A 27347-nucleotide genomic window follows, 5' to 3' on the forward strand; every position below is an offset into this window, starting at 1 on the left:
ATAATACAAAGTAAACATGTAGAACAGCTGCTTTAGTTCCCTTGCCCTCTGAACCTTTTTAAAATAATTTGCTATTCACATAATCACTGGACCTTTTTTTGCAGAAATGCAAAGCCTCGAATCCGAGACCGCCACAAAAGGACCGCTAAGCCCACGTAATAACGCTGTGGACATTTTTTTGCTGCGTAGGTGAGCTCTTAAGCTAATAAAAAGATCGAGAAGAAATATTCGAATTTGTATCATTTTTTATTTTATTTTTATTGCTTAGATGGGTGAACGAGCTAACAGCCCACCTGGTGTTAAGTGGTTACTGGAGCCCATAGACATCTACGACGTAAATGCGCCACCCACCTTGAGATATAAGTTCTAAGGTCTCAGTATAGTTACGACGGTTGCCCCACCCTTCAAACCGAAACGTATTACCTACTGCTTCACGGCAGAAATAGGCAGGGTGGTGGTACCTACCCGTGCGGATTCACAAGAGGTCCTACCACCAGTAAGAAAATTAAATTAAATTGAATTGAATTTAAAAATTAAATTAAATTGATTTAAAATAAAATACCTAATAAATATTGCAATTTTAATATAATAAGAAAACTTACATAATAATTGGTGATAGAAACGATCGATAAAAATAATTGTTATTAGCTACTTGATCACTTTTTTGTGGTTTTTCTTACTTTTCGTTGAGTAAGTCGTGTCGTGAGCTCGCACTAGTAGGTAAGCCTACATAAGCCTACCGCGAAGCAGTAATGCGATTCCGTTTGAAGCAACCAGCAGTTGCGCTGACATTACATTACATACAGTGCCCTCATATTCCCTCCTCATACTGTCACTGTAAGCTGTTCTCTGTGGTGTTCCATGTCCCGTCAAACCTACAAAAGGCGCTTATTACAACGGGTCTGAAAGTCTTTATATTTTTTTTTTGCTTAAATATGTGGACGAAGTCGCGGCCCATCTGGTGTTAAGTAATTACCAGAGCCCATAGACATCTACATCGTAAATGCCGCCACCCACCTTGGATGATCCCAAGTCACCTTGATACCAACGCAGGGTATAACCCCTACAATTTTAGACATTACGGTCGTCCCACTCTTAAAATCGGAGTTCTTCACTGTTTTGCTTCAAAAATAGGCATGGGTTCTATCCTAAAGCGGGGGTCGAACGTTGAGCAAGAGTGCGGGTAGTCGCTTAGTCGTTAAGCCTTTCAAACTACTTCGGCCAGCGAATCTCACATACCTCTACTTACGCGCCGAAATCTCGCAATGACCTCACAATACTGCCGTGCCAGAAAAAATTAGGTAAGCTATAAAGAACGTGAACTCATCGCGTCATTGCGTATTCTTATTTTTCTTAAACTAAGTTTTAAGGACTATTTATTTGAACCTGTACTATGTATATTCCTGTAGAGACACTAATCTATATATATAAAAATGAATTGCTGTTCGTTAGTCTCGCTGAAAATCGAGAACGGCTGGACCGATTTGGCTAATTTTGGTCTTGAATTATTCGTGGAAGTCCATAGAAGGTTTAAAAGGTGAAAAAATATGAAAATGTTCGGAATTATATAAAAAAACAATTTTGTTTTTCCTTTGACGTGTCCTCCGTCGGACGGATTCCTTTTCTTTAAGTATATTTTATACAAAAGTTTAGGTCTTTTGTTTATCGATTGAGGCACTACGAAGTCTGCCGGGTCAGCTAGTAGTACCATAAAAAATACTCGAAAAGTTTTAATAAGTGTACGCACTGCGGTAACAACAAAAAGATTTTTAGCGGCTTCATGGCAACAAACAGGATTCCGGGACTCGTGTGCCGAAACGTCCCCAGGGAGGCCCGGGCTTCATTGTGACGGATCACAGTTACACACCAACAAGGCTTTAGACGAAGCCTTTCAAAATTTAGACGAAAATTGACGAACTTGGTAAATCATTCCCTTGAAGTTTTGACTGTGGAATGAAATAATTAATACCGACTAATGCTTCAAAATATCGATATTAGAGGCTACAAAGAAAGATGGTCATCAACTCTTAAACTCTGAAGTTTAACTTTTTCTAAAATTTTATAAATTTGAAATTCAATTTATGATTAGATTTCGTTAAGTTATTGATTTGTGTTAAACTAGGGATCGAACCCACAACAAAAAAAACAGGCTGAGTTTAAAGTTAGGTTATATTTCAGAATTTCTTAGTTTGCTTTTACAATATTCAATGCTATTTTAATAGGCTTTTAATAGCATTAGACGTGTGTATGTTAGTATGCATGTAACGGGATCTTTGAACATAATTTTGACCCCCTTTGAAACTTCGGATTAACTCGAAATTTGGCATACTTATTAAGGATCGATGACAATTCAATATTTAAAAAAAATATTGAAAAAATTGAAATTCAACTAAAAAATGCAAAATAAAAAATAATAGGTAGTTAAAAAAAATGAAAAAAAATGGGGTGCATTGTATCAGTAGTTATAAAAATTTTATGAACAGATATGAGTAGAAGGGTTATTTTGATAATATGTGAAAAGCACCCCGCGCTTTTTTACAATAAAATTATTTTTTCTTACACTATTGTTAATTCAAATTTATTAATATTTATTTTCAATTTTTTAGTTGAATTTTCTATAAAAGTTTATTTTTTTAGTTTTTTTTTAACTATTCCTCCTCCTCCTCGCGTCGTTTTCCTCATTACTGAGGGTCGAGACTCCCCCGCTGCATCAGTTTCTCCCGTACGACTTCACTCGACTTCCCCTTTTTAACTATTATTTATTACAAATAGAATATTGGGGGTACTAAGAATCTTAGGCAGAAACCCGGCTACCAAAACCGACGACGAGAGTGAGATATGGTCGGTGACAATAGGCCGTAGAAGGCTCCAAGTCACTCCCCGCTAACAATAGGCCGTATAAGAAGGCTCCAACTGGCTCCAACTCACTCCCCCGCCGATTAAAAATCAACCCACGTCAATCTAATCATTCCACACATGATTATTCACAACCACCTATTACTCATTCATTATTCATTCAAGTATTTATCCTGACTACCATCCCGTCCTGTTGGGCAGGGAACTTAAGCCCGGGCAAAGAGTGCTTTCCCCGAAGCCCGATCCATGCTCCCGTAATGGGTCGCGTGGACCCGACGGATAGGTAGATCTATAGAGATAGGAACCCTGATGAAACACGAATTTAGTAACGCCATCTAGTAAATCTCTGAGTTACTAGGCAGTGTTGCTATTGCAAGTGAGAATATTGATAGTTCAAAATTTTACAATGTGGAATTACAAAGCTATTTTCAATATGTACTAAGTTGCTTTTTTAATTCCTTTTTATTTTATTAATCCCAATACATTTCCCTCCCCCTGGTTTATTACTACTTTATTTAAGAAAAACAAATGAAAATTGGATGTAACGCGCTTTTTTACTAATTACATACGTCACACAAGCTAGTTGTGTGGCTGAGCCTTGCCTCGCCCACCTGTCCTGGTGAAACTGGAAATTAAAAGAGGCTAGTTTTATTTCAGCTGTTATATACAAGGTTACTGAAGCTCATAGACAACACACATCTCGAATTTCGAGACTCATCATTCGCGTTATAAAAAAAAACAACAAAAACACAACATATGGTAATTACAAACAACAATTATTCGAGCAATAAATAATCTTATGCTGTGAAAGTTGCATAACTCATTTATTTATTTATGCAACTTTGGTTAATCACTGAATTCATGGATCTGTCGTCTTTAACACGCAAAGGGCACACGCCAATTTTAAGTAATAGTACAATGATTATGCCTCTATAAATGAGAAAGTTTATGTGTTGTATGCACTTCATTAGGTCATGTTTCGGCAAATGTTCTGTGTACTCTAAATAGAGAGTATATCTCTAACTTGATTTTATATTATACATTTTCTTTCTATTTCATACTTTAGCTACAAATACATTGTTTATGCATACTCAATCCTGCGGACCGAATAATAAACAGTCGACGTCGCCCTAAATGCGCCATTACGAATCCACGATCCATTAACGGTGCTTTTAGGTACCTTAAGCACCGGTCAACGTCTTCGTCGAACCCGTCGCTTGCGACGAAGGGCTCGACGAGTAAATTAGCCCACACACACAGCCCACTCAGCCGCGGAGCCACTCGCTGGATTTTTTCAGTGGGTCGCAGTTACGATCCGGAGGCAGACTCTGCGAAGCACTACACTTGCTAGGGCCAGAGTTAGCAACACCTTCGGTTTGAGCCCCACAAGCTCACCTACGCGCTGGGGTAACGCTGATATAGCCTCTCAAGGCTATCAGCATAAATAAGTAGGGGAAAAAAGACATCTTGCTATATAGGAGCAGCTTGCTCGGTTTGCAGCAGATATAGTTTACCTGAGATGAACGCGACGCGATAATGGTTTACCTTGATCATAGGATAGAAGGTGATAGAGTTATCCAAGGCAACTAAGACTTTCCTGTCCTGTCAGAATATAGGTTGTTTAAAGAGCATTATCAGGGAGTGGTGCTCCAATCTTCCTTCGCTGCCCTTTTCGAAGAGCATTGCTATACTATATGTAAGATTAAGTTCGATTCTCCTCGTTCGGCTAAACTATCTGAGGATTATTTATGTCTGCGGTTTGAAGCTTCATAAAGGACCTAAACAGTTGTGGAAACGCCAAAGAGGCTAGCTAGCTGGTTCAGCGGTGATCAGAGGATGTTATTAAAGTACAGATTGAACAGAAGCGGGGCGAGGACAGAACCTTGCGGGACTAGACCTTATTTAGGCGGAAGGAGTAACGAGTTCTTCGGCTCTATTTCGACATGTCCATGTTATTGTTCGGAGCTTATCTATATGCAAGTTGATCTTAAGAAAGTCGCTAGCGCGATTCAGATCTCTGCAAACTATCTTCGGACCTATGATAGCGGCGGTTAAAGGTACAATAAGCTCTGTCAAGTCGTAGGAGCGACAACCAATGATCCAATTTGGCTGAGCACATGAATTCGCACGTCAGGGGAATTAAAAAGTTTTTATCGATATCCATTAGCGTAGGTACAGCAGATGAAATTCTATTGCACGTAATTGCATCATTTGATCTTATTACGTCTTGTCGTTTGTACTTTCATAACGTAATGATTCGATGTTGGTACATGAGTGACAACTTTTTTGTTTAATGTTCACATGCCAATTATGATATGCTATTCGCACATATGCAGTTCGAAATTAACTTAATTGCATTGTTTAATTGGTTGTGTTGAAAATTAGGCTTTAACATACTTCAAATAAGGCAAATAGTTCTTAATTAAAAGCGAAGGGCAATACCGTCTTTACCATAAGGGCACACGGGGCCCGTGCTCAGGGCCCCCATTCTCAGGGTGCCCCTAAAGACCGACAATTTCTCTAACACGTTTATTCTCAAAACATTTTTGTCGGGCACATTACACTTTTTTCACAAATCAGTAATCAGAAGGTTACAAGGCATATACTATGCCTATAATAGAAGATTTTGCTCAACAGAAATCCCGAAAGAAACCGTTATCGAAATCGTAACAAAAAAACCAGCAGCATTCTAATATCATTAATGACATATTATATCATACTGTATTTGATTACCTATAATAAATGGTCATACTCAGTAAAAAATGTTATTATAATTAGCTTTTTTTACTTTCCAAAACGGCCTAAAATTCTTGTGTGCCCAAGGGCCCCATCCTAGCTTAAGACGTCCCTGGCGAAGGGTCTTAAGCATTTGGTGTTAGGAGATTATAGTTTACTTCTCGATACACAACGGTTCGTTTATTATAGTCATAGACTTCGATCAACAACGTCCACAGCTGATTGTAAGTCTTCAAGCAATCTTAATACTTTCGTAGCGTTTCAGTCATATTGATCTAAGCAGAATTTGTATGCACTGCGTTAAGAAAAGCAGTATTATTCCATTCGGTGCTTTTATTTTATTTTATTGCATAGATAGGTAATCGAGTTCACGGTTCACCTGATATAGGCTGGTTATCGGAGTGAATAGACCCGCAGCGATTAGTCTTGAGGCATGAGGCTCAAACCTCAATTGTACTTGTCATATCCGGCCCGCTTTGCTGGCCGATCGCTATGAAACCTCACAAGATCACGCTTTAGATAAATCTGAATAATATCAAAAAAAATCATCGCAATAGTTTCAGCCTTTTCGGAGTCTATAGGAAACATACACACATTGAGTTTTGTATATGTATATAGATAATAACTGTCCCAACTGAAGTTTGGCTACGGTTGGCTATAGAATTATTTAAATAAAACTAATGTTACGGCATATCGAGATTTTTACTTTTCTACGTTTTGGATACTTTACAGTTTTGCCTGACCGTCGCTGTGTACCGTAAACTGCAAAAACAGTTTTAATTGTTTCTAAGCGATTCGCGAAAACGAAGTGAATACTTTAATTTTTTTGTCAGACCGCCTATTTCTGCCGTGAAGCAGTAATGCGTTTCGGTTTGAAGGGCGGGGCAGCCGTTGTAACTATACTTGAGACCTTACAACTTATATCTCAAGGTGGGTGGCGCATTTACGTTGTAGATGTCTATGGGCTCCAGTAACCACTTAACACAAGGTGGGCTGAGAGCTCGTCCACTCATCGAAGCTATTAAAAAAAAAAACTAAAATCGTAAGCTCGTCTCCCAAAAAACCTGATTTTTTTTTGCACAACTGAACAGCTTTTGCGCAGCATTTTGAATTTTCAATCAACAAAGTATTTTCGAAATTGATTCGTCTATCAATATATCAAAACAACAAAACCAACAATAACATAGGGCTTCGCTTTTATGAGAGTTTCTTAGTACGATTCAATTGACTAGCAATATCTAGCATTAATCCGATAAGGGCTGTTGACTCGAGATATTGAGCTGAACGCCTCATAATTGGCAAGATTATTTATGCAGCTTAATTCTATTTTGGTTCGATCCACGTCGATCCACGTAGACGACAATTGCCAATTACACTTAGGCATCACGAGCGAGATATTTGAACAATCTAATATGTACTACAGTAATATACAGCTACTGGAATAGCATATTAAGCGATTTATTACCGCATTATTATTATTTATTACTAGCTTTTGCCCGCGACTTTGTCCGCGTGGAATATTTCACAAATAATGCTTTATTTTAGAACAAATCTGGTTAGCATAAAAACGTTATAGTGAGCCAACCTTAATATATAGACATATACTGTCGCGGACTTTTTTTTAGATCTTTTAAAGGGGAACAATTCTGTTATACATTATTTTAGCGAAACTTTAACCGTTTCTGCAGCGCACGCAGCCGAAGCTCTCAAAAGGTAAAAATAACCCCGATTTTGAAACATTCTTTATTGGTACTCCTCTTATTTTGGTCTTAGCGTGGTGTTATAATATAACCTATAGTCTTTCTCGATAAATGAGCTATTTAACACTGAAATAATTTTTCAAATCGGACCAGTAGTTCCTAAGATTAGTGCGTTCAAACAAACAAACCCTTCAGCTTTATAATATTAGTATAGAAGTATAGATTGACATTCGGCCATCGTAGCAGTGGGCCAATGTCACTGTCCAACGTCCAATGTTCTTAGCGTTGACGGTCAGCGTGCTGACTAAGGTAGCTCTGAATTTCCACATTAAGTACCGCTATTGACGGAATTTTTCTCAAAGGAGTTGTCTTGCAGAATCCTACTGATATAATAAATGTGAAAGTTTTTGATAATGTATCGGTGGATGTTGATGAAACTTTACAATAATATAGCTTACACATCAGAATAACACATAGGCTTTAATTTATAAAGATGTCGTGTGAATTACTAAAATAGTTTTATGTGTCAAGTAAGTAGGAATTTTTTTTGCCATCTGCGACTTATTTTTGTGTGCGCCACAAAAACTATTGAAGTTGCAATGTAAAATGGGAATGTTTATCTTAAATAGTCCTACAAAAAAGCCTGTAATAGCATATATCTATCTGTCATCTGTAAATTACAGCTCCCGAAGCTAAGCGAAGGTGGGTTGCTACTCTAATATAATGTTTTGAAACATTATCATAATATTATCATGTTCTTGACATTTAAAATGCATTCGACTTATCGCTTCTTTGAAGCAAAAGATCTTATGAAATCTACGTAAATAATATACGAATCGCATCCATATTCTGTATTAACACATTAACATTGCAAAAAACACGTCAAGAAACGCGCTGAATATCAATTAATCTTACGTTAATTAGACATTCTCCGAGTCGTAGTGTTAACGCTGACTACAGAAGCGATTCTTTCGTGGTGAGGGTAGGTTCACCTGACGGTGTGCTCTGTGTTGTGTCAGTAACAGTAACAATAACCATGGACGGTATAACTTGGTGCTTCGTGCTAGCTGGTGAGATGAAGATATTATAGTTTTTATTTTGCATTAAATTGTTATTTGACATGATGGTTTGAGATTGATTAGAGAGTTTGATATGAAAGATTAGTGCCTATTAATATTATTAGTAATGATAATTAGGGTTGTAACAATATTAAATATGTGCATAAGTGTGTGTTTGTCATCCTCATATGGTTTTTACAAAGAGATCGCGTACTGGAGTTTTAAGTAGACCACTTGAATATACCGGAAAAGAATACACGTGCTACCTAATTTTTTTAAATAATTGTAAAATCAACGTGAGTGAAACCGCGTGACAGATAACGTCAATCATATTCAAAGAAGGTTGAGAAAGGTTTAGTTAGTAATGAAAAATTCTTGGGGCTTTATAATTTCTCAAATTTATTACGAAGTATTTTTTTTATGCTATATTTTACTGTGAATTCTACCTATCTTTGACAATTTCAACTAATGTTTACATTTGATTTATAATAACTCTGGCAACCCACCTCTATACTCTATAATAAATGTATGTAAAGTCAGTTATTAAATCTACCCACTTTACAAATATTAAGGATTAGTAATGTGCTTCATAATTAACATCATGCTAGTAAGCACATCACAGTTATACAGTTTGTAGAAAATGCTAAAGTTTTTCTAAAAAAAGGACATTATAAACAAAATACTTGCTAAATTTACAACAAAATATTTTTAAATTGTTATTTATAAAGGTCATTAACTTATTAAAAACGTTATAATTACGCGCGCTAAGAGAAGTCCGTACAGGTCGATACTTAATACCTATAATCAAACTGCGCAACAGTCGGTTATTTCGACGCTCCGCATTTTATACGCATCAACAAGGAGTCGATCTATCGACGGCTCGCGCTCAAAGGGTTAACTAGCTTATGGTTTAAACTATAGAGTTCAGAATAATCTCACAAAGTTCCACGGGGTTGCAGACAACGCTAATAACACGGGTCAACACCAAATTTGACTTTGATTGCAAAGCATAAAATTTCGATATTTTAGATCGTAATTAGATGAAAAAAAAATTACATGACATGAAACAGTTTGCTTTTGAACTTTAATAAATTGACCACATATGAAACAAAATGCATCAGCATCGTATTTACACTTTCGTGACATTTTAAGTTTTTCTGGGCTTGTACAAAACACCTCATCGTTGTTTATGACTCGAGTGGCATCTAGTGGCACTGTGTAAACGTAAACACCACCCACTCATAGCGCGGTTTTTTTTAACGTATTAAAATTAATTAAAATTTATAAATAAATTGAAAAATGAGTATTATTACTATAACTATCACAAAAGCAAACTTTATACCAAAAAAAGGTATTTTATTTTCGTTTTTGTCAATAATTAACCGGAAAAACCTAGTACAAACGTTAGGACAAAGAACGATTTTTTTTTTGTAGAGTCGTGTAATATATCGATTTTTCTCTATGCATATTATTATCCGAATTTATAATATATGCATGCATATAATATACTCATAGAAAACACAAAAAACCTTTCGTATAAACTGCGTTATTTTGGTGATCACATTTCAAGGACTGTCGAATCCTCCCGGCTTTATAAGAAATGATGTTTCTATACTAAAGACTTCCGTATTTACATACGAGAGTAATGTATTATGAACATCCAAGTATTAAACAAAGATGACGTTATTAAACAATTTTAGTTCCGCTCCGTAGAGATAAATTCTCATATCGCTCGGAAGTATATTAGAAATGTGAATGGAATTTACTCTAAGGCCTGTAAGTTATTAAATTATTTAAGTCTGAATTTTTCATAAATATGTTGAAAGATTTTCAAAGTGAAAAATCTATACCAGCGGTCGGGGAATCGGGGTAAATTACCCCAAATGGGGTAAAATGAAATTTTTGGGGGGTAAAAATTAAACTTTTGTGAGTAAAAAGCATATATTGATGTGAAACTTCTTTAGAATCGTTGTGATTTCAAACTCGATGAAACGAAATGAAACGAAACGAAAAAATAAGTCCAATAAAGCGTTTTTTTCCCCGAAAAAAACATTGAAATAAAATTTTTTTTTTTATGGGGGCTATATTTAAAATTTAAACTAGTTTTTTCGTCTAATAATACAAGAAATATATCATATGAATTATAAAATAACAAGAAATTATTATTTACTTATATTTTCTGTGGGTGCGATTTTTTTTCCTCAACTGTATATTACATATATTACTATTATTACAATTATGTATTACTAGGTATTACATTGATAAATTGAATAAATGATGATTAAATTAAATTTTTTGCTATTGTTTTCTTTTCAAAATTATCATGGGTCTATAATATGAAAGATGCTAAAAAGAAGCGATTTCGTTGTGTGTTCTTCGCCATGGGGTAATATCAACTTACACAAAAATATTGTGGGGTAATAAAAAAGTTCCCCGACCGCTGATGTATACCGAAGCGCATCATTGTTCCGTGGTGTAGGTTTCGTGGTCCTACCTTACCTTATTAATTACTTAATCCAAACGCAACAAAAAAAATTGTAAACATACAGCAAGCCGTGAGCACTCATGAACATGTATCGCGTTTTATTTATTAACTGCTAAGATTGATGGACGAGCTCACTGCACCACCCTTCAAACCGAAATGCATTACTGCTTCTCGGCAGAGATAGGCAGGGTAGCAGTATCTACCCGTGCAGACTCACAAGACGCCCTACCACCAGCACTTCAAAGTACATCTGATTTTCAGAAGCATTACTGATAGTACCGCATATTGTGAGCCTCACTCATAACCACTACAGCAACAGGGCGATCATACTTAACACATACTAATCATTACATAGTATAAAACAAAGTCGCTTTCTCTGTCTCTATATCCCTATGTATGCTTAAATCTTTAAAACTACGCAACGGATTTTGATGCGGTTTTTTGAAGTGAAAACATCTTTAGAATCGTTGTGATTTCAAACCGGATGCAACGGAAAAAACGACAGGTAAGAGACACAAATACAAAAATGTGTAGGATGAAGCCAGCAAAGAATGAGACAGAAATATACATACTATTTAATACAGCGCCATCTGTGAGATTTTTTAATACTAACGTGTGTATGAAAGCTCTTGTAGTGAATTTTAATTTAGGATTATACGTGAAATTAAAATATCAATTCACAGAGGGCGCTACCTTACAATTATTTACTAATGACAAAATTTTACATATACTTAAGACGTTTAGGATAATTGTATTTTAATTTTGGAAGGTTTCACTTCTACCACGTGTGAATTGCACACATTTTGTTTTTTATTTTTAATACATAGAGTGATTGAAGAGGAAGGTTTATATGTATAATAACATCCATTATATAGCGGAGAAATCAATAATAAATTATAGTTTCCGAAGCGAAGCGAGGGCGGGTCGCTAGTTTAATTACAAGATAAATTCAATTACAATTCAATTACTGAAGTATACAATAACTTATCCCTTTGTAGATCAGAATTTCCTCGATAGATTGATTACGGAGCTGACGTTGTTTCAATTAAAATGAACGCCGAATGGCAGATCACAATATCTTAGATATTTATCATTAATTAAACTGTGCCTACTTACTGATGATGAAAAAATAACACATTCTTTGATATGTGTTTGTCTTTTATTAGCTTGACCCGTATTTGTAGGCAGCGACTTGGCTATGCCCCTGGCATTTCTGACGTCTATGGGCGATGGTGACCACTCACCATCGGGTGAGCTGTATGCTCGTCTGCCTACAAGAGTATTAAAAAAGCCTATCTAAATTAGGTACCAAATCAATAAACGTGTGTAATATTTAAAAAAAAATTAATATCAAATTAATTTGTTAATAAATAATAACAAATATATTCTATTCCTTTTAAATACTAAGTAGTCACTATCAACAGTACCGATTTCTTTTGATTAATTCAAGACAAACTATTTATATTATAACTAATAATTTTTACACCAATTTTCACACAAACGCGAACTAAAGCCTTTTTGTTTTGATGATTGTGAAAATTTAACACAATACTTAAAAAAAAAAACGACTGTTATGCCTCTAACCTCGGCCTGTATTTCTTTATTCAATATCTATAATGCACAATGCATGCAATAAATAACGTAATATGTCTAATGAGCGAATGACTTCTCTGGCCACTATCTATGTTAAGCGACTAGCGGGTCTCATTGAAATCATAATTTGAATACTGCGTTAGTAGAAGTCGTCGTGGCCTAAAGGATAAGACGTCCGGTGCATTCGTGTTGAGCGATGCACCGATGTTCGAATCCCTGGCGGGTACCAATTTTTCTAATGAAATACGTACTCAACACATGTTCACGATTGACTTCCACGGTGAAGGAATAACATCGTGTAATAAAAATCAAACCCGCAAAATTATAATGTGCGTAATTACTGGTGGTAAGACCTCTTGTGAGTCCGCGTGTGTAGGTAACACCACCCTGCCTATTTCTGCCGTGAAGCAGTAATGCGTTTCAGTTTGAAGGGTGGGGCAGCCGTAGTAACTAAACTGAGACCTTAGCTTAACTTATATCTCAAGGTTGGTGGCGCATTTACGTTGTGGATGTCTATGGGCTCCAGTAACCACTTAACACCAGGCGGGCTGTGAGCTCGTCCACCCAAATAAGCAATAACAAAAAGTAGTAATCAATGATGATGATCTTCTTTGTCGTATCACTCTTGTCAGAGCGGTCATGGTCGTCATTTAGTATCATTGTTGTGGGCAGATGCTATGCATCTCACCAACAATCGCCACTTCTCCCGGTTTGTGTTGACCCTGGTACACTCATGCAAACAATTGCCAACTGCGAACTTGATCTGGTCGGTCCATCGCATGGGAAACCATCCACGCTGTCTGACGGCTTCTACTTTGTCCTGAACGACAAAGTGCTCTATGATAATGATAGCAGCCCTTTTATATCAAAGGCCCTAGGGTACCAGGGCCCCGGGTCGATTTCCACCTGGCGTGAATATCTTTGTGAACGACTTTTGGTATTCGGTATATTCCGAGTTTCCGGTACACGTGAGAAAATTATAGCTAGAGGCGGTTCAAGATCTCGTCTATATTTTAAATATTATTAGATTCTAATCTACCCAGGATCGTGGCGTTTGCAACAGCGCCGATATATCGGAAACTCATTAAAACTAATATACCGTAGTAGGAACTTATCAAACTATAGTGTTTATGATGTAGAAAACTGCGAAAGTTTAAAACCAATCTCGTCTATAGAATTTAAATTAATTAATGATTTTATTGTTATTGTTAGAGTTTAAGGATAGTTGCTTATTAGTATTCTGTTTTTGGGGCAAAGAAAACTCATATGATGTGTCTGCGCCTAGGGGGCATGCGGGATATGTGGAATTTGGTCCACACATTAGAAGCAGTCCGCGGGCCCAAGTATATGTCGATAGTCGATTATGTAGTAACTTTAAAATTTAAGCCTTTAACTTTATTTTGCATCATTGCCGTAATCAGCTCAGAATTTTCCCCTACCCCCGTCTCTCATGTCGTGAGATTGAGTTTACTTTCTGGCATCTTTTCATTAGCAAACACATTATCGTTGTTGATCTTAATAGCTACCTTTAAAAATCACGGACTTTTGAAGATATTAGCGTCAGCATTAACGTTCTAGCTTTGAACTTAATATGCTGCTACAGGTTTATTATGGATTTCGTTGTCAGATTTTAGTGCTGTCTAGATTGCTTCGATATTAGTCAGCAACCTCTTCAAATTATTCGAACTACTAAAAACTAGAGTGTTTAGGGAAAAAAAACCATATACCATATACCACAGCACGCTTGCAACTTTTCGTATTCCGAAAGTCGCGTCAATGTGCCACACTTATTGAAACTGTTTAGTTTATATGCTTTATATTATCTACTTAATACCAATAAATACTTAGACTAGCTTAGAACACCAAACTATAAATATATGACTGACATAAAACAAAAAGATTGCAAATTCGATATTAATATCACTTTTTCTAAATGTCAAAAAAAAAGTTCGTTGCTCAAAGTCTCTCTGAGAAATATTTTTAAATGGCAACGTTTTCATGGCCACATACATATGTGAAATAATGAAAACAAATATTGATCGGTAAAAAGATATTTACGACAATCGCTTTTTTATTTATTTAAAGTTTATTTGACTACTTAAACTTAGCCGACGTTAATAAATTTTGCAAGCATTGCAAAGACTACAATGGCGTTTTGTTATGTATTTAATTTCTCCATATCATGTTGAAATGTTTTGTAAAATTATTCGTACATAAAATTTAATGGAATCCCGCAACGCTCCAAAACTAATCAAGAGATTATCGGCATGCAATTAAGTGAGTGCACTTTAATTAACGGTTAACCAAAGCTTTTAACAGCGAAATAGCAGTGTAATAACATTTACTTTGCATAGTCGTTATAGCGAAATAGTGTTGTGCTTAAATAAAGAATGAGTTATTTGATTGCACGCTTCAAATCTTGCTGTTGTAGCATTTATTATTTGTTGCCATAAATATTATTTAACGCTGACACCTTGGGACATGAGCTGGATGTTCCAGTGTTAGAAGTATTCATTGGTCATCACTAAATGAGGAATATTAGGTAGACATGATTGATTGTGGTACGCTTAAGTACTATTTTTTTATTTTTTATTGCATAGCTGTGTGGACGAGCTCACAGCCCACCTGATGTTAAGTGGTTACTGGAGCCCATAGACATACTATATACGGTGAGTACTAGGATATATTAAGGGTATTTATTAGCAAGCACTAATTCGTTTAATCTCCATATTATTATCCATATTAATTTTAATTAATCGAAATTATTCTAATTGCTCTACCCAGAGCTACTGTATGTCTGTAACTATCATAGAATATTATTATAATATATCCAGGAAAAGTCGCGCGGGTTCCATTTTCATGATAAGCTTACATCTTTACATATTTCGAATGACAAACTTCGGATCGTTGATCCGCTGGGAGGAAATCTTGCTTACATTGTTGTCACTAAATTCCAATTCCATACATTTTCTTTTTTTTTTTTGCTTAGATGGGTGGACGAGCTCACAGCCCACCTGGTGTTATATGGTTACTGGAGCCCATAGACATCTACAATGTAAATGCGCCACCCATCTTGAGATATAAGTTCTAACATCTCAGTATAGTTACAACGGCTGCCCTACCCTTCAAACCGAAACGCATTACTGCTTCACGGCAGAAATAGGTAGCGCGGTGGTACCTACCCGCGCGGACTCACAGGAGGTCCTACCACCAGTAGTATACATCAAAGCGTACATAATTAAATGGTCTGTCATAAAAAAATATCGGTCCTACATTTGATAAATGAGATTCTCATAGGGTTACGTCCACTGAATTTCTCGCCGGGACATCTCAGTGGGTCACGATTCCGATCTGGTGGTAGATTCTGCGAAGCACTGCTCTTGCTGGGATTGATGTTACCAGATTCTCTCAGGTTGAGCCCGTGAGCTCACGTGTCCGTCTGCGCGAAGCTGGAATAGCATATAAGATTACCAGCGAATAGGTAAATATGCTGACCTACATTCTAATATTTTCTATTTATTAAGGATTCTTTATATTACACTAGCGACCCGCCCTCGCTTCGCTTCGGAAACATTAAAACACACTTGAAACCAAAAAAATAAAATATTTTTTTTTTAAAAAAAAGTAGCCTATGTTCATCAGGGACAATGTCGGCTTCTAATGGAAAAAGAATTTTTCAAATCAGTCCAGTAGTTTCGGAGCCTATTCGAAACAAACAAACAAACAAATCTTTCCTCTTTATAATATTAAGTATAGATATAGATAAGTACCATAAAGGTTATTATATGTGTAGCATAAAGTTTATTATTCCAAGGTAAATAGGAGCTAACCACGTATTCAGGAATGATTTCCACGAAGGAATTTCGGTTTTAGAAAAAAATCAAACAAAAGTTATGCATTTGCGGAAGCGTACCGTAAGCCCATATAAGTATCAGCGTCCTGCGTATTGTTGGCGCGAAATGGTCATGCGTACCAGTTTGTAGGCTGGAAAAGCCGTTATACGATAGAATTGAGTCATCGACCTCATGTCTCAAGGTGGGTGAGTCTGACATTCACGTTATTATCTCGGCTTAACACAATGGGCATATCATTCACCCATCAATAAAACAGCACAAAAAGTAGTAGCAATTGCCTTGAGCAAATTAGTGTTAGGTGGAGTTCTCTCAAAATAATTCGTTATAATTCGACAACTCCGTACACGGCAACGCTTAGTGCATACAATAATCAACCAGAAGTTACGAGTATGTGATCCCAAATACATTCTGTTTTTTTTTTGGAGTCACTTTTGAAATTTTATATAAATTTTTCATTCCTATGATGTATATGATTCTACATTATGCCTCTAACCTTGATCAGAGAGCCTCAGAAATACTCTTTTTATCACACGCTTTATATTAGCTTCACTTATATGTATATTTGTATGTTTGTAACTGACTTCTTCAGACGCGACTGGCCGTTTAAAGTGGGTCAAAAACCCACTTTAAACGGCCAGATTTCATTCAAACTTTGTAGATTTATCGAGGACCGATGACAATAAACTAATTTGATAAGATAATTCCATTATTCAATTTGCAAAATAAGATTTTTGTCAATTTATATAATTTTTATCTATAGTCGATAAGGCAGAAATTGATGTTAAAGTACTGAATAGTTTTAAAAATACGCTTTTATAGAAAATTTAACAAAAAAATTAAAAATAAATAATAGTTTAAAAAATCTAAAAAACACGCTTTATATAAAATTCAACTAAATTAAAGAAAAAATAATTTAATAAATTCAAATTGAAAATAGTGTAAAAAATCTTCTTTTTTTCTGTGCCAAATACTCCTATAAATATTTCGAAACACGAAACAAAAAACATAACACCAGTGTTACATAATAACTCATATCCGACGCAAACCGGAACAATGAAAGCAAAATAATAGTTCTGTCTCATATATTTTTATGGCTTTTAATTTGTATACTCACGTGTTAATAAGATGTCTGTGTTCTCTCTATGTGTTGATACCGACATTTACTTGTTTATGTACGTATAATATCTGGGTCTTTTGATTTCGCTTCGGATATACTCGTAAAGGCAGCTAATAATGCTGGTAAACTCTGACAAACACATCTGTCATACATTGGATATTATCGCCAAAGAAATATTATGTACTAGAAGTGACAACAATAACTGCCTTGTCAACCTTTCGACCGAATCGGATATGCAACGGCGAACGCAAATTTAGTTGAATAATAACAACTAGTGGTCCACCAATAGTCGAAATTCGACTACAATTAATTGAAATTATAAGTTTGTACACTATTATGATTCTATTGTCAAAGACTATTTTTATACTTCCTCTAATCGCAGATTTCGCCAAGACTACAATTTAGACAAATATTAATAATATTTATTTATTGTCAAACTTTTCTTATTGCTTATAGTCTGTGGTCAAATTGAGAATAGATTAAATATTGTTTGTCTGTATGCATGCATGTGTGTGTCAAATATATTATGGTAGTGTGAGTAATGTTTTTTTTATTTTATTTAATGTATTGTTTATGCATATTTTACAAAAATATTAACATTCTGCACTCCTTCTCTATAATCTCTATAAGTGTGAGAAATTTCATACTCCTCCGTCCGCACAATTTTCGTAAAAAGGGGCTATCAAGTTTTTACTCCACGTAGGTATTAATTAAATAGATAACTGGGAACAACTCACGCACGGTCATCCGGCCCTAAATTAAGATTCCCTGCTTTATGGGTACCAGAGACTGACTTACATACTTATATATATTTAAATATATATGTGCATACATATATAATACACACCCAGACAAAGAGAAAATAAACCTGTTTGACACACGAATGTTTGCCCGATGTTGTAATCGAACCCACAACCCTCGGCGCAACTGTCAGAGGCGCTAATTACTGCGCCACCGAGTCAGTCGACGACTGAACATACCGACAAATTCAGCTACAACATATTCTTATTGCATAAATTCGCTCATCTTGGGCCGCCTGCTGTTAATTGGTTACCAAAGTTCAAACGAAACACTATCAACCATAGTAAAGAATGACGTCATAGTCGCAGTTATCTATGATTCTCGTATCCATCAAACCGGAACTTATGACTGCTTTGTGCTAGAAATAGGCAGTATTGTGACTCAAACCAGTGATGTTTGACAAGACGCCTTCTCACTAATTACAAATTTCTTGGCATCTCAATTTTTATTCGGCTACTATTTTTCCCTTTATCGATGAAGTCGTGCTCAATTCGCGCGTTGTATACCTATTTATCTATCCATCTATTATATTAAATTTCGTGATTCAACCACAGCATAGTCTTACCATGTTTGGCGGTAGGACCTCTTGTGAGTCCGCGCGGGTAGGTACCACAACCCTACCTATTTCTGCCGTGAAGCAGTAATGCGTTTCGGTTTGAAGGGTGGGGCAGCCGTTGTAGCCTTAGAACTTATATCTCAAGGTGGGTGGCGCATTTACGTTGTAGATGCCTATGGGCTTCAGTAACCACTTAACACCAGGTGGGCTGTGAACTCGTCCACCCCTCTAAGTAATATAAAAAAGTATTCTATAGGCCTATAGTTTTACCTACATACCTTTTATTAGTATGATTTATTTTACTTAAAAGAGACATCCCTAATTTCGCATTAAGCATTGGCACAGTGTGAGAGAGAATGTGTCAGTTCATTGATCAGTTTCTTATACGTAACAATATTGCTTAATAAAAACTTATGTGAACTGTCTCTATAGTATTTGAAGTTTGCAATACTGCATTGTAAAATTATTATATACTTGTTTTATTAGAACATATACTATGCAAGCTGCTTATTATCTAATATTATATATTATTATGCATTTTGTTAAGAATACCGCACCTATTGTAGGATTTTAAATTACGTTTTATTTCTATTTTAGAATCTAGGTTAACCGTATTGATTATTTAAAGTGAGTCTACTTCCGGAGAAATTGTATAAATTAGGTCATAAATAGCTTTTATTACATGATGTGTTATTTCTTCATCGCGTCATTTGTGAATGCGTGTTTGTTTGAAAAAATTGGTACTCACCTGCCTATTTTGAATATTGATATATTCGTTTCGCTTGGTACAAGTACTATGGAGTATTTTTCGTTAAGCCACGTTTTTATTTTTATTTTATTTTTATTGCATAGATAGGTGGACGAGCTCACAAACCAACTGGTGTTAAGTGGTTACCGGGGCCCATAGACATCTACAACGTAAATGCCGCCACCCACCTTGAGATATGAGTTCTAAGGTCTCAGTATAGTTACAATAGTTATAGTTACACAGGTAGTGGTACCTACCCGTGCGGACTCACAAGAGGTCCTACCACCGGAATTGTCTGAAATATACGACGTATGGCATGTACCCAATTGGTGTCTTGCTGACATTCAGAGGCCTTTTTTCTTCTTTTTTAAGTTATTTCTGAAAACCTCTGCATGTTTTAATTTTAACATAACATTTTAATTTCATATTTGAATCATTGGTTAAAGCATTTCTGCGTAGGTAAGTACAAATGGTTCTAGTGACGAAACAATGTATATGAGACGACTACCAATAAATTCTGAAATTTTTCTTTTAAAAAAGTCTAAAAGCTGTAGCATCGTAATGCAATTTCCTAGCACCGTCTCCATATTAATCCAATAAAACCTGCATCGAGAATATCGCATTTAGTTATTCCTACTTTTTTTATAATGTCTACGACAGACGAGAACTAAAACAGATTGTAATTCATGACTGTCCAATAACTATATTTTTTTGTTGATTCAGCGTAATCAAGAATTAGGAGAAACTATGTGTTTGTGTTCTTAACTTTGTTCTTTTGCTGAGAAATGGTTTAGTTCTGACACGATTTTCTTAGAATATATTATTTGGGTTGGTAATAAGCATATGAATATTGCCGAATAATCTCACGCTGCGTCACAGCTAAGGCTACTTTTTTTATTTTAATCCTTCTCTGATATTTATGATTTACCATCTTTATATATATTTCTTGTATGCGTGTGTTTGTCCCTGAACTCCTCCTAAGCGGCTGGACCGATTTTAATGAAATTTTCTGTGTACCTTCAGGAGGATTCGAGAATGGTTTAGATTTAGATAAATCAGACCGGCAGATGGCACTGCAGTCGGTATCTAGGCTATTTATCTTTCCTAGAAATAATGTATATGGCAAAACAACGTTTGCCGGGCCAGTCAGTATAACTATATGGTCTTCCCTAATTTTGTTGAATAAACAAATAAAATTAGTGAATCTAGGTTTCGGTCAGAGCGTATTCAAATCAGAAAACTCCTAGACACTCAACAAAATTGAATTGCAGGGTTATTGGGTTCGCAATAAAACAAAACGTTCGTATGTGTTCACTGAGATTCAATGTAATCTCGATACAATATATTCTAGCTTTGTTGCGGCAAGACAATAAAACCTTGATTGACTAAGATTTTTGTTTACCTTTGCAAAACCGCAAGGGCTTTGATTTTCAAATGCGTTTCTTTGTGTAGTGATTTTCTTCGTGAATATAAAAAACACATTGAAGAAATTTAATGTAAATGTGATGTTTGAAAAGTATACGTAAATTGTTTTCTTCTTACTGGTGGTAGGAAGTCTTGTGAGTCCGCACGGGTAGGTACCATCACCCTTCCTATTTTTCCCGTGAAGCAGTAATGCGTTTCAGTTTAAAAGGTGGGGCAACCAACGTGACTATACTGAGACCTTAGAATAGAGTATTAGAATAGAATAGAATAAAGAAATCTTTTGCCTTTTGCGAACATAGAAGTTGGGTCGCAGTTTTTTAATCCGCAGAAACTGAAAACGCGAATGAAGGAAATGCAAATAAGGAGCTTTGACTGTATTTATAAAATTAACGATAGTTACAAAAGAGCGTAACCGGCTTAGCATAGTTCGCGATACACGTATATTTACTTTAGTGATAAGGTCACATTTTTTTATTTTTTCATTTTAATTTGCAAATTACCAGACCGCTGACTTCCCATATAAAAAGTGATCTTATTTTACTACTAAGCTAAGCTAAGATACTAAGCTTTAGAATTTAAAATTTACTAGGCAAGGTACAGTTTTCTTTAACATAATAGTATATAATTATTCAGTAGTTGTGTTACCGCTACGCTAGTTGTGTTACGCTAAAACGGCTGAATCTATTTAATGATATTTTGACTGAATTTCAGTGAGTGACAGAATTGTTTGGATTTACAATTTTATGCTATATAAATGACGCGGTGATTTGATTCAACATATTTTGAAATTTCAGGGCAGATCAACATCTGCCGGGCCCTTTGTTTATTATAATTATGTTTGCAAATAACCTGATTGCACTATAATAATGGGTGTTAGGAGACCGCTTCCGAAAACGAAGACAGCCGATAGTACTAATGACACCTTTGATGATGGGACAAAAAAAAACGATCTTGATTTTAAAAAAAAACATATTTTTTAAACGTTTTAGTAGCATTATTTACGCTCCATCATGCTAGTACAGCTAAATGAAACGATAGCTTCATAAAAAATACATTACTTTACATTATTTATTAGTACTATCTTCTGTCTTCGTTTTCGGAAGCGGTCTCCTAACACCCAGTATATTTATTACGTGACTTAATCCAAATACTTTCAAACATGGTTTCTAAGATTAAAAATCTATAATTGAGGTTTGATTATCTAACAGAGCAAAATTTTAAAATAGCTACCAATATAAGTTGAGCTCCCATTTATAGCCTTGAAATCGCGGGAACATAATATTGTTAAATGATGTCATTGAAAATGTATTGAAAACTTATAAGTTTTTATTTGTGTTTATTGCCATTTCCAGTGTCCCTCGTCTCCTGTGTGTCAGCTCAGAATGGTAGAGGATTGCAGCAGCATGAGAATAACCGGCATGGGTGGGACATCCGCATCGCTGTACCGGGTAGTCCTGGCGAGGACTACCCGACCCTCAGCAACATACCCAGGACCCCATTTTCGTGTGCTGGACGAGAACCAGGTTATTGCGCGATATCTGTTTCTTGTAGCTCTAATAGATCAATACACGTAACATACCCGGAATTCTTCTTTTTTTTTATTGCTTAAATGGGTGGATGAGCTCTCAGCCCACCTGGTGTTAAGTGGTTACTGAAGCCCATGATATCTACAATGTAAATACCGCCACCCACCTTGAGATATTATGACCCGGAATTTTGTAGTTAAATACTAAAGATCAATAGTTAAAATAATTTGGTTGGTTATAGCACAATTGGGTATAGAAATAATATGTGAGCCGGTTTTCCTGTATTTTTTTGTTTTGATTTTTCAGGATACTACGCAGATTTTGAAACAAACTGTCAGGTATTCAGAGTCTGCACCGTCGGTTCCACATATGGCTTCCAGTCTTTTCTCTGTCCGAATGGAACTTTATTCAACCAAGCTGTCTTCGTTTGTGACTGGTGGATGAATGTCAATTGCAGAGAATCTGAAAAGCTACTAAACTCGAAGAACGAACAGTTTCAGAATCTTCGACTAGGACCCGAACTCATGAAGGACATCAAGAAAATGCTCACATATCCAATGCGCAATCCCTACAATAAAGCCTCTATGAGAAGTAGCCTTGTGGTAATGCAGGATTACAAAGCTCCTGCAGGCCAGTTGTTCCCGAATGAAGCGTTATTAGCCGGTCCTGAACGTCTGCCCAGTAACGTCTATGTACCCAAACAAAATCTTATTCAAAATACTTATTTGACCAACGAAAACTTTTACTCTGAATCCACGTCACAGCCCAACTATCCAAATCAGTATACGACAGTTCGTCCAAGCACAAGAGAGGCAGAAATATTTCAGAGGCAGAGACAAACTACACCACGTTACAGTAATAAGCTTCGAGAGGAACCAAACTTGCGGTTTGCCAACACAATATCAAACAGTCATGCTGGCCAATTCAATCAATTAATTAAAACAAAATCGAATGATGCTACAAACACACGTCCGCAAAGACCTACTAAAGATATTCAGAAAAACTCACAATACTTTACAAAGCAAACAACAACACTGTCTCCAAATCTTCAAAATACTTCACGAAGACAACGTGGCAGACAGCGTTCTTTAAATACTGACAATAAAAAATCTACAAATTTGAGTGAAAGTGAAAAGTTGACTAATACTGACAGTGTCACAAACCAAAAATACACCTCAAATCAACAAGAAACGCAAACAATATCAAATCAAAAAGCAAATATTCAGTTCAATAACGGAATATCGGACGATATACAAAATGAAGTAAAACAAAACATTGTAAGTACCCTCGACACAGCAGCTTCAACGGTCGTCACAAAGACTGTACCTTTTCGTAAAACAATTGAACAAACAAAACCAGGTAAAGCTAAATCTAGAATTGTAATCAAAACGTGGCTTGTAAAGCCTACAAAATTTGCAAAACTTATAGCCAGTCCAACTCCATATACATATAATAAACCTACTCAATCGATCAATGATAATCTTCTTGATAATTCAACACCGTACGAATATGAACATTCTACAAAAGAACCTTTGACTGAAAGTACTATTTCAGAATCAGAACCTACGCCGTATTTTTACAGAATACCAACCGCAACCACCGAACGTCCTACTACAACAAATTCGATAGAACTAAAGGATGCGCTGACTTCCAATCCGAACCCTTATTCAACAATAGCAGAACCTTTAGATCTAGGCCCTACAATCGTATTACCAACAGCATCTTCTGTAATATATTTAGCTCCAACAACATTTAAACCAGCAGCCCGCTTTTATTTACCACCATCAAACCCCATTCCTTCTAGGCAATATTTATCGCCCATAATTCAACCACCTATGTATAATTCGAATGCGCAATTGAGATTTAACCCATCAACAACAATATCAACTTTAGAGGTTCTTAACAAGCCGGCTAGTGTCCCTTCGTTCTTCACAGCAACACCACCTAGACCTCCCACTACTAGTTTACCTCGTAATTTAACTTTTAATGACATTTTAACAAAACAAAAGCTAGACACAACAGTAAATGATATAGTTAAAGATACAAACAATATTTTAAAGACAGCATCTCCACCACAATTTAGTCAATACCGTCAAGTGTTTAAATCTTTTGAAGGTCCAAAAGACAATTTTATGCCCACAGAATCAGTAACTGATAGTGGTGAAAGCTTGACTTCGCAATTACCAACAGTCGATACAAAAAGCTCTAACATAGTAACACTTCCATCTAATAAACTAGAACCTCCTCTTATAACTAACAATGTTTTGAATAAAAACAGTACCCAAGATTTACCATACTTTCAAGAATCTTTATTGCCTCCAGCTAACACCATAGAACGAACAGTAACAATTAGAATAACACTACCTGAAAAAGTGGCATCATATTTGTTCAAAAATAGTAATAAAACAGATTTTGATAAATTAGAAATCTTGAATACTGGTAATAGTGACTATTTAGTTCTAAGCAATGATTTTAGGACAAACCCCAACTTTGTAACAACAGGTAAACTTAATGCTTACCAAAATAGAAACATTTCTAATTCACAGGCGTTGGTGTTCTCACTACTTGCTGATTCAATTAATGCTGCAAAAGAATATACAAATATAGCTCAACAAGAAGTTATTCCTGCTACGCCTGGTACAACACAATTTCAGAGTGTAAACGAAGCCGAACTTTCACAAATCACGAACATGATCTCAAAGTTAACTTCGACACAATATGCTGACATTTACAATCGAAATGATAACATCATCACGACACCACAAAATATACCTACGAACATTCAATCTAATCAGCTAATAACAGGTAATGTACAAAATAACAATCCATCCATATCACCTAGAATACCTCAAAGAATACTTAATTTACCATCACAGCAGCGAGTACAATATTTATCATCCCAATTTCAAAGCGGAGCTCCTAATACCAATTTTTTGGCAAATAACGGTAATCAGGTATACAGTGGACAATTGTATCAATTTTCAGTTCCCGAAGTCACAAACCAAATATACAACAGGCCATTTACGAGTTATATCGGACAGCCAGCAAACAATCCAGGCCAAGGCAATACAGCAAACTTTATTCACTCAAACATTCCCCAGAACGCTCCTTCTAATTTCATTCCTACTGCGAATACCCAACCACAATATTCACAGGACACAAATTTGTACCCGTCCGGAGATCGGAACCATGACGTCACAAACTTATTGAATCAATCACCGACAGCAGTCGAAATAGTCCAATCGCAAACTTTACCATACAGTTCGGCTAAACTACAAATAGGTTCCTCGGATCAGTCAACACAGACGTTTAATCAAGAAACCCTCGCCAATCTATTAAGCGGCGACAATGGAATATCGGCACACCTTCAAGACAAAATTATAGGGACCATAAAACATCCTTTAGAGAGCGATAAACTAGTGACGTACGAAAAAGATCAATCTTATTATTTCACGTCGAACTTGAATAAAAACACTCCTGGACCGAACTTTTCAGGAAACTTAATTCAATCTACACCAAACATAGAAACGAAGCCTTCAAACGCAAACTTCCCGAATACACTAACTTTACAATTCATTCCTTCAAACGGTTACGAAGTGGAAAACGAAAGACAACAACAGAAGCTACTCGATACTTTTCAGATCGACGAATTTGGAGCTCCCAGAGAAGTCGTTTCCAATATCGATCGATCCAATAACCAGGAACAGATATTAACCTCAAATATCGATTATTCTGTTGAGCACCCCACGTCGGCCCGACAATTAGACGGCACAAACAATATCAACGCCTTGTACTCTGGTCCGTCGTCATATTCTGCACCGCAATCGTCAGTAGTCGGGGGACGATCAGACAGACAAAATCAATACAACTCGAATTTAGAAGACTTGGATGAAAACAATGAAAACGGATATCCTAGAACGAGGCCGGCTCGGCAATTTACCTTCTAAACGACACAACGAACAACGACAAATGAGTCGTCTATTATCAAAGGTGGCAATCTGTGCATTTGGACAAAAAAATGTTATTGATATGTCAATACAGATTGATTTGAATATAATCGTCTCCTTCGAAGAATACGGTTCAAAACCTGCATTAAATAAAGGTTAATACTTAATCTGTTATTTATCTAAGATGTCGTTCAGAAGAGTTTTGTGACTGCCAATGGAATACAAAGTCAATAATTCGTTTTTCTGATTTATCAATAATTGTCCAAAAGTCACATTGCCGGCTTTGATAATAGTCGACCCAAATTAACTAATTTCATATTTTATAATGAAAAAATTTAAGTTACAAAGCGTAACCATTGATATATAATTTTTTTTAATAATATTTTTTTAATACATCAATGAGCGTAACGTATCAATATTGCCTAAAGTATACAAACCATACTAATATTATAAATGTGAAAGTGAGTTTGTTTTCTTTTGTTACATATTCAGTTGATCATCATAAAATTTTGCATACACCTTACAGCTACAGGCTACAGGCAAGCTATATATTATATACATCAAATTATTCTTTCTTGCTTGAAATAAAAACGTATAAAATTCAACATAATTTTATCTTCGAATTCGCTTTGTACTTTAAGGGTCTTTGAACTTTGTAACTTTACAGCGCAATTAAAACCACATCCGATTGAAAGCGTTATGTTAATTAAAGGGAAAACGCTCTGAATTTCATTGCTCCTTTTCGGAATAGGTGAAAGCTATGCTCTCGCCTGTAGTTTCAATTTAAAATAAATAAAACAAAAACCACTTTATTTGTGTACAATGTATAATTTGTGTCTTTGTAAAATATCAATTTTTTGTGATTGCTCCTTTTCTGAAGATATTTGATGTTTCACAATTTCATGAGCGTAAGATTTTATTATAACAGTGCAATAACTTATAGTA

General features: G+C 35.8%; 1 protein-coding gene across 1 annotated transcript; it reads left to right on the forward strand.

Moving 5' to 3' along the window:
• Nucleotides 1-8278: 8278 nt before the first annotated feature.
• Nucleotides 8279-27041, forward strand: LOC114239421 (uncharacterized). Its single transcript, XM_089735274.1, has 5 exons — nt 8279-8362; nt 22282-22452; nt 22762-23732; nt 25002-25260; nt 25441-27041. Exons 1-5 carry the CDS (start codon nt 8329-8331, stop codon nt 26400-26402), a joined length of 2397 nt encoding a protein of 798 aa, XP_089591400.1. The 5' UTR covers nt 8279-8328; the 3' UTR covers nt 26403-27041.
• Nucleotides 27042-27347: the final 306 nt, after the last annotated feature.

The sequence above is a fragment of the Bombyx mandarina genome, chromosome 19 (assembly GCF_030267445.1).
Source record: "Bombyx mandarina strain Sakado chromosome 19, ASM3026744v2".
Lineage (NCBI taxonomy): Eukaryota > Metazoa > Arthropoda > Insecta > Lepidoptera > Bombycidae > Bombyx > Bombyx mandarina.

Bases quoted from the DNA above. Each gene is read 5' to 3' on its own strand.
- LOC114239421 (XM_089735274.1), top strand. From the start codon at position 8,329: ATGGACGGTATAACTTGGTGCTTCGTGCTAGCTG. The intron at 23,733-25,001 runs GTAAGTACCCTC...TCTAATTCACAG, and splicing joins ATGAAGTAAAACAAAACATT to GCGTTGGTGTTCTCACTACT. The intron at 25,261-25,440 runs GTAATGTACAAA...ATCAATTTTCAG, and splicing joins ATCTAATCAGCTAATAACAG to TTCCCGAAGTCACAAACCAA.